The following is an 8,661-nucleotide window of genomic DNA, read 5'->3' as shown; positions in this document are numbered from 1 at the left end:
GCGGATTTAGACGCTAACTCCCTTAGCATCAGTGCTGCCGTTTACTTTGCTTTTTATTGCTTATTCCTTACTGCTTTTTATTTTCGGTGCAAGCTTTGCAGTTCACCTCGGAAATGATTTCTTGCTTCTTTGGGCAGAGCAGAAATGCACTCTGGGGAATCTATGAGAGGGAGCTCTCAGGTTTAAACAGTCATGCAGACTTCATGGGACTATTTACCAAGCATCTTCAAAAGGTGCTGGAAGTATATGATGACAAAATTGATATTTTCTCCTGGGCATTGTCTAGGACCTGAGAACTGAGACCATTTAAAGCATCAGAGCACATCTGAGTAATTGTCTCTGTGCTTTGATACTTTAATGATCTCTACTTTTCTCTTCCGAATGAGAGATTTGTAACCTGACCGACATGGGACTGGAAGAGAAACAAACACTGTGTACCAGCTCCCGTAATCATGCACGATGTCAATGTGAACTGGGAGACCACAAGTCCCCTGGACACCACACAGACAAAACTGCTCGAACAGGCAGGATCCAACATGGGGCTGAAATTATTTTGCCATTGCTTTCCACCAACATTCAGTAACCTTTGCAGCTCCTTTCTTAAAACACACTCCCCAAAAGAAGGAGGAGGTGAGCATGGATCATGAGAATTTATGGCATGTAGCAAAGAGCTAGGCCAAAGGCTCTTCTTGAAGGGCTCTTCTTGCTCACCTTCTCTGAGCGTCAGTGAGAAAATCCATGGAAAAACCTTCCAGAGACACTCAGGCTAGGTCAGGTAAATCTAATATCTTAAAAACAGACAAGTGTCTGCTCTTCTAAGGGTTAAATTGAGTACTGAGGCATTTTGCTCAACAGCTTCCAACTTTTGGTCCTCAGAAGCTTATCGATGAGTCTGTAGGATTTTGAGTCACTGAAAAGCAAGTCCACATCTGCTTTTACATTTAGTCTTTCAAATGGAATCCTTATATGTCAGAAGCTTGAGAAAACCACAGATCAGAGAAGTTTGATAACTAGTCAAGGCTGTATATTTGAATAATATCTGTTTGGTCCCTGAAAGACCTAATATTTGTGCAAAATGAAACCTGTGTGGTGAACTGGGTATTGCTGGAGTACGCAGGGCTGTGAAGCCTGACTTATGCATGTGCGTCACAGAGGATGTCTCTGCATGTGTTTACTGAATCAAAACGTTACTTTGAGAGGTGCCAGGAGAAATGATGGATTCAGTGGGATCTGTACACCATTCTTGTGAGGAGTCAGACGGTATGGTCTGACAGCGCTGCTTGCTTGAGGAACAGGTAGAAGGAGCAATGAGAGGTGGAAAACGGTGAAGGGAAAAACAAAAATTTCAATTCTGTAGAAAATATCTGATTTGTTGGATTAAAATTGGGAAGTAAGGAAGGGATTTCTTTAGCAATTTTGTCAAAATTTGTTTTTTCCCCTGGCATCTTCCCAACTGCTGTGTATTGAGAGCACCGGTCACAGAAGAGCCAAAATGTGTGAGGTAGAGGAGTGGGGATGGCTGAAACTGGGTGGATAGCGAGTGAGGTTAAAAGATGCAGAACAGTTCTTTCCAAGAGGCAAGAGCTGGCAGTGACGGTTCCTTCAGCTTCAGGGATATGAACATTGAGACAGAGGGGAAAAGCCAGGAGTGCAATAGATAAAAATCTAAGAATTAATGCATTTTATTCATGAGATATTTTAACAGCTGGACCTCCAAGACTAACAATGTCAGGCTCCCATTTCAGTTATTCCTTCTTTTCACTGTTTGCTCTTCTCTGTCTCTGTTTTTTTTGTTTTATTTTGTTTTGTTGTTTTGTTTTCACCTGTGCTTCATGTAGTTTCTCTGTGGCTATGCATCCAGCACATTTGGCCAGTCGCCCACACCCACACCAAAGGTAAACAGAATACATGAGTTCCTCTGTTGTATATTCACCTCTCCTTGGCAAGGATTGTGCTTTGCTCTTGTTGGTTTATTCCTCTTCCTGCACTATCTATAGAGGATCCATTTCAAGTGACCAATGTGATGGAGAGCATTTTCACCATTTGTTGAATAGATGCAGGTGTATGACCGTGTCATTTATTTCTAGAATGCAACTCAGAAGAGCTTTGTAATGATCAGAATTCGGTTTGGATAAAATCAGAACCAGCCCAAGTCAAATTCTGGGGGATTTTTTTCTGATATTTGAATAACTGTAATTCATTTCAGATGGGTCACCTGTGAGATCTGGCATGGTGCCACCATTGCCTTCAGTGGGACATTATTCCTCCGTACAGTTGTGTATCTGGCTCCATTTTGCCCTTTTTAGGGCAAGAAACTTGCAGTTCATGTGCAAAGAGAGACCTCTGGATTGCATTTCTGGGTTGCTTCGAAATGCCATCTTTCTTGGGGGATGGGGATGGTTAGTTCTTTCTCAGGGGGGAGCTCAAATCCAAGCCTTCAAAGACATTGAAACAGGCTCTTGGCACCAGTTTTAGATCTTTTCTGTTGCATCTCATCTCCTGACTGGTTCTGATAGCTTCTCAAACCTTTCTTGCTAGATATTTGGCCATAGGGTAATGTACTGTGTGCTAAAAGTTTTGTTATGCTAGCTTTGTGACTCTGCTCACATTTCCATGACAATCTTTTGATAGCCAGAGGATTATCTTGGAGATAGACCTGACTTCCAAAATTCAGATCCTTGCATGGGACTGAATTTCAACCCTTCTTACCTCTGCAGTGTTTTGGATGTTTGGACTTGGAATTCCAATGAGGGGCTTCTGACCCAAAATGACCCAAAGCCTTTCATTACAGAGCTGGACTCCTTCCCCTCCATACCATGATTGAAAATTGTTTGGATTGCAGCATCTCATTGGGCCCTGCTCTAGACTTGTAGCAAAGCCACATGAAAAAAAAATATAAATTAAGAAATCCTTTTTTTTTAGTTTGAAAGCTAAGTTGTGTCTGGCCAGGAGAAAAGAAGAATGTGTTCAGCTCTTTCTGCTATGGGAACTGGGTCTGTTTTGAGCTAAAAAATGTGCCTCCTCTGCAGTAAAACCTGAATTTTCAGTGCCTCTCTAGACTGTGTTGGCAGGCTGCTCCAGTCTTTTTTTTTTTGTGCCATTTTGTTGGGATAAGAGAAGAGGTGTGATTCTCCCCACACTGGTTTGAGGTGAGGTGGGAGGAATCACAGTGACTTCAGTGGTGTCACCCTGACCCTGAAGGCAAAGCGCTCACCTGAGGTTTTGTTGCGTAGCTGAGAGCCTGGTTAGTGCCCGTGTGGCTGGCGCTCCCCATTCAGAGGGGTCTGCACAAACGTCAGGCCCAGGAAGTATGTGAATGGATGAGATGGAGCAGTCTTGACAGGAGGAGCCCAGACTGCTCTGGCAATTTGGATGGATAGGCAAACTGCTTTCTGGCTGCTATCCCTTCCCTCCAGGCACTTCCAGCAAAAAGCTCTCAGGTGTAAGGATGGAGATGGCACCACTGGATATATGCAAGGAAGAAATGCAAGGCGTCAGCAACCTAGAGAGGCAGCTCTTGCTGTCTGGGAGCAAACCTCTCACACATTCCCTTGTACAAAGTCTCGCACCCTTCCTACCACCACAGCTGAAAAATGACCTCTCCCAGCCAAGCCCAAATTGACAAACCTGGCTGATGTGCAGTTGCTTCCAGCTTTCAGCCCCACTCATGTATTTGTTGCTGCTTCTAACCCTTATGGCTATCCTTTCACATTGCACAGAGGTGATCTCTCACACATAATTAGCAAAGTGATGAAAAAACATTATTAAAGCTAAGCAAACCAGAATTCTTGCTCAAACAGCCTATTCCTCATCAGATCTGTGACAGAATGTGAGCACCAGGCTCCACAGTGCTCTGCAGGTGGCAGCTGCATCCATTAATTACTGTAGATTCGTTAACAGTTTGTCCTTCAGGGGAGAATTTTGCTGGGAGAGATCACTGATAGCTCCCCATGCTCTTCTCAACAAGCAGGTCAGATTTTTCTGGTGTGTGCATGAACTGGGTTTTCTCTTGTTGGAATTCCATGATGACTTTGTGTTTGTGTTGATGGGGTTTGTCTCAACATCATGTTCAACCTGAGCTGTGCAAATTCCCTGCCCATGACAAAGGGGTTGGACTAGATGATATTTATAGTCCCTTTCAACCCAAACTTTTCTGTGATTCTAATAAATTCCTCAGTTTTGGGAGGGTGGGAATGTTGTCTGGTAGGTTATTAGTACTATATAATGAAAGACACATAAAGATTTTAGCAAAAGTAGAAATAAAACTCATAATCTTGCAGAATACAGCAGGAAGGCCAGTGCAAATGGGGACTTTGTGACTGTGCACATGGCTTGATCACCTGCAAACAAGAAGATGTCTGGAGAAAATGTGCATTAAAATTCTACTGGAATCCTCCCTTTGGGAAATCCCTGGCCATTAGGTCATATCACGGTTTGCCCTGTTTTTAATTCAGAGGGAGTTGCATCCACATACCCAACTCTTCCTCTAACCCATCAGCGCTTGCTGCCCCACAAAGGCTGCCTGAACACCAGACCTGACCAGTCACACAGCACCACTGTGACTGATGTGTACTGAGCTTAAGTAATAGTGATTACCACAAAAAATGAGCTGGAAGACTCATTAGGTTTGGAGCTGCTATAACAAGATTGTCCCAGGGTAGGTAGAAGGGGCTATTAAGAGAAACATTTCCATTTTGCTTTAGAAACATTTGCCCCTGACTGAAGATTGGATTATTAATTTAACCAAGGCAGCTAAACCAAGCAAAATACTTTAAATCCTCCTGATTCACCCTAAATAGCCACCTCTTTTGGTCTAGTTAATCTTCTTCTCCAAACACTACTTGGATCTTCCCTGTGGTACAGGCTGCAGAGACAAAACTTAACAGTGGTTGCTGGAGCTGTTGCAGAGTCACCCTGCAGTGAACATATCCCTGGCTTGTTTTTCACCCTACATGGGTCTCTGGTCCTACACCTCAGGGAGCAGGACAAGCTGAGCCTGACATGAGGAACCACATCAGTGTGATTGGCATGACCATGCTGCAATGCATAGGGACAGGGAAGACCAAACGATTCCCAGGGAGCATCCCTGGGCAAATGCATCACCCCAAGCTCCAATACAGAGATTTTTGATGGCCCAGAAGGGACTGTTTGCTTTCACAGGCAGATCTTCCTCGCATTTCTGCATATGGAAGTCAGGGTTGCCCATCACACGGGGAGATTTTAGCAGGAAAAATTAAATTATGGCACTTCTTCTCCCTCGGTAGTGGAGTATAGAACATGTTGCCAGAGTCCAGCCATTGCAAGCTCACTGGCTTTGCCCTGCCCCTCTCCTGCTGCAGTGCTCAACCACCTCTGGTCCTGCTCCCTCCTTCAGCCTCGGCTGTCACAGGAGGTTCCTGGGGACATGGCTGGAGAGGAAAGGTTGTGTTATCCTTTCATTTCCTGAGCCCGCTCCACTGCGGTTTTGCAGGGAGTGGAGACGAGGAAGCGCTCACCGACGCTCAGCAGCCAGTTCAAGCGGTCCCTGGAGCTGTTGATGAGGACTCTCAGCGTCTGCCAGCCCTTTTTTGTCCGCTGCATCAAGCCCAATGAGTACAAGAAGCCCATGGTAAGTCCTGCTTTTCTGTCCTGGTTTCTTTTTGTACAGGCAAAAGTCCTCTAGGAGTCAGCGTAGCCCAGATTGACCCTGGGTGCTTTGAAAACCAACCCCACAGCCCTTTCTGCAAGTAAGGGAGTCACCAAAGGGTTGGCAAAATCAGGCACTTGCATTGCGATCCCACAGCACCCGAAAACTTTTTGCAGAGAGAAGCTCCTGCCCCCGCCTTTCTTCCCAAGGATGATGAGGAATTCACCCTGCAGCCCTTTCTCTTACAGGAAATGCCTCTAAATTTCCATAGGGGATAGGCACCTCCCTACCAATGCCTGAGGCTGAGCTGTAGGGCCCTGTGTTCAGTCCTATGACAGGGTTTAATGTTTCCTAAAAGGGCTCACCTTCTCATGAGGTTTTCTACAAAATCTTTGCTTCTGAGGGATCTCACACAGTTTCACCATCATTAGATCCTTTCAACTCCTTTCTTTTTGCACCAATTGTGAAAGCACAATTCTAAAAGCAAAGAAAAAAAAGGCAAAATAGCATAGAGGAAAAATGAGAGGAATTATTTGGCTCTTACTCCCAGAGAGCTACTTCAAAAGCAATGAACACTCTGGGGATAAGCTTTAAGGAGTAAATAAAAGGGAAGAGAAAGTTTGTAAATCCCCCCAGCCACAAACTGCTTATGGAGGGGACTCTGAGTTTTGCAGCGAAAGGTATCAGTAAGGTGGGTGCTGAATGCCCCGTGCAGGATTGGACCTTGGTGCTGTAGCAATCACTGTCAGCTGCTAACCACTCTTAATAGTGGTTACTGCTTGGGGAGGAAGAGCTTTATTTAATAATAATGTCAGCTGTTTGTTGCTGTGAATGATTTTGCCCATGCCTTTGCACTTCAGTAGCTGTTAATCTAGTCTTTATCTAAAGACAGCATCTGTTAGCAAAGCTCAACTGAGTGAAAAAAAAAAGCATAAAATACTGAATTTCAGAGCTTTTTACTTAATATGATGCAGGGTGGAAGGTTTGGTGGTTCTCTCAGAGCAGCTTACTGTGCACTTATCCTGGTTCTGGTGAGCATTAAAAGGCACTTAATTGCATGTTAATGGAATATTTTGAGTTAATATTTAACAATATGTCTGATTTGAGTTTATCTGAACTGATATCTAAACAAAACCTTATTTAAGAATATGAGTGATGCTGAGAAGCAGAAGTACATCCTGAACTATTTTTAACAAATTATTCCCAATGCACTGGCTTTGAGCTACTTTTATGCCTGGAAGTCTGGTATTTGGTATAGCATTTTTTCCCCTACATAACACGTCTCTATTTCACCAGCTCTTGGAAGCTCTAAGCCATAAGTCTGTGTCCAACCCATTTATTTACAAAACTTTCAGTGAGACATAAAAAAAGCTGTAAGTTTGAAATAGTCAGACAAAGAGAAATTAATCTCGCTGTTAAAGTAATGAGTGGATGATCTAACACTGTATCAGGGAGTAGAGTGCTGTAAGATATGAAATGTGATTTCTTGCTAAGTTTATATTTGGCTTGATTTAATAATACAAAGAGTGGAAAAAATCCTAGATAATGCTACACAGAGCTGTGCAGGGTGACTGTGAAAGAACATTTTCGGGGAGTTCATTTTCTGTCCCTGGCTTTGAAGGAAAGTGCACTGATAGTGATAGGAAATGGGATAGTGGGAAGTGAAAGGTCAGTGGAAAGTCCTGACTGTTTGTTACTCTGTGTTATTTTAAAACTTTGCTTCCTTCTAAAATGTGCTTTGAGGGGGGAAAAATTGTTTGCCTCGGGATGCTGGCTGGATTTCTCTGGGTCTGTACATCATCCCATGCTGCTGTTTCTGAGCACTGCTCTGTTCTGGTTAGCCTGAGAGAAATGCATGGGATTAATTTGGTAACAAACCATGGAAAGAAAGTCAAAACTGTATCCAGTGGTCTGTGCCTCATCAGGCCTTTATGCGAGGAAGCACATAGTTTCCCATATGTGCAATGACCTGGCCCCACAGACTCTGAAGGGTTATTTACAAGCCCACAACTGCTCACATACCCTTCTGCTTCATGGTAAGGGTAGAGAGAGGAACACACACCTCTTTCCTCTGCACCTCCCTGTACCCACTATAGATAACAACAGCTTGAGACCAAATCTGGATGATGCTACTTTCTGCCCTTTCCTTGCTCATCTGTTGTAGTCTCTTGGGATCAGAATCTGTTTTATGCCACTCCAGCCCTTTCATGGTTAAGTGGCTGCTACAAGGTAGTCAAGAAGCTCTCTCCAAGGATGGTGAGATGGGTGTATCCAAAGGGCAGATCTGTCTCAGGAGAGGTATCTGATATACAAGGATGACCAAGGTACAGGTACATATCCCTCTATCCTCTCTCACCTCAGGGAGAGCTTAGCTGATTCCCATTTTAGATACTCACATCTGTACATGCACAGCTGCTCACATTTTAGACACCTGAAGGGAGGGCAGATTAATTACCCTGATTAACCCAACAGCAACCCTTTGGCCCAAGCTGGGATTTACCATCCCAGCTTTCTGTGGTGTGCCAGGACCATACCACATCTACTTTTATTTTACATTTGGATTGAACACTTTTTGGATGCATCCAGCGGACATCAGGCTGCAAGAGGGTACTCTCAGTATCCTCCTCAATGCACTAAAGCATGGCTGAGATTTTCTTGAACCTGCCTTTGCTTCAGCAGATCTGCCCATCTGGCAGCACCACTCATCCACCCTGAGACACCTAAAGAAAGGAGAGCAGCCAAGTTTCTTAGCAAACATCTGCAAGGCCTGAGTTACCTATGTCTGCTGCCTGGCCTTGAAACTGTCTGTTGCTTGTCAGGAGCAGCCACGGATGCTGGCATGAGATTTGTCCTTTCCCTAAAGCCCTCCACTGGTCTCAGGTCTCATTTGTTCATTTTAAGCTATTTGAATGTCTGCCTGGATAGAGGATGGTTTGATAACAGGCTTAGCTTAAGGCTTAGGCATCTCTTCCTTTATGTGACTTTGGGGTATCACCTACCCTAAGATCAACTGGTGTAGGCACCCTAACACCTTT

General features: G+C 44.2%; 1 protein-coding gene across 1 annotated transcript in view; it reads left to right on the top strand.

Moving 5' to 3' along the window:
* MYO7A (myosin VIIA) overlaps window positions 1–8,661 on the top strand; it is a 64,777-nt gene that overhangs the window by 21,546 nt on the left and 34,570 nt on the right. The window contains 1 exon segment of the mRNA XM_010189955.1: window positions 5,471–5,608. Within this exon segment, the coding sequence (XP_010188257.1) occupies window positions 5,471–5,608 (138 nt within the window).

The sequence above is a fragment of the Mesitornis unicolor genome, unplaced genomic scaffold (genome assembly GCF_000695765.1).
Source record: "Mesitornis unicolor isolate BGI_N332 unplaced genomic scaffold, ASM69576v1 scaffold1668, whole genome shotgun sequence".
Classification (NCBI taxonomy): domain Eukaryota; kingdom Metazoa; phylum Chordata; class Aves; order Mesitornithiformes; family Mesitornithidae; genus Mesitornis; species Mesitornis unicolor.
Note: the sequence above shows the minus strand (reverse complement) of the source record. Positions and strands in the feature narration are given on the sequence as shown.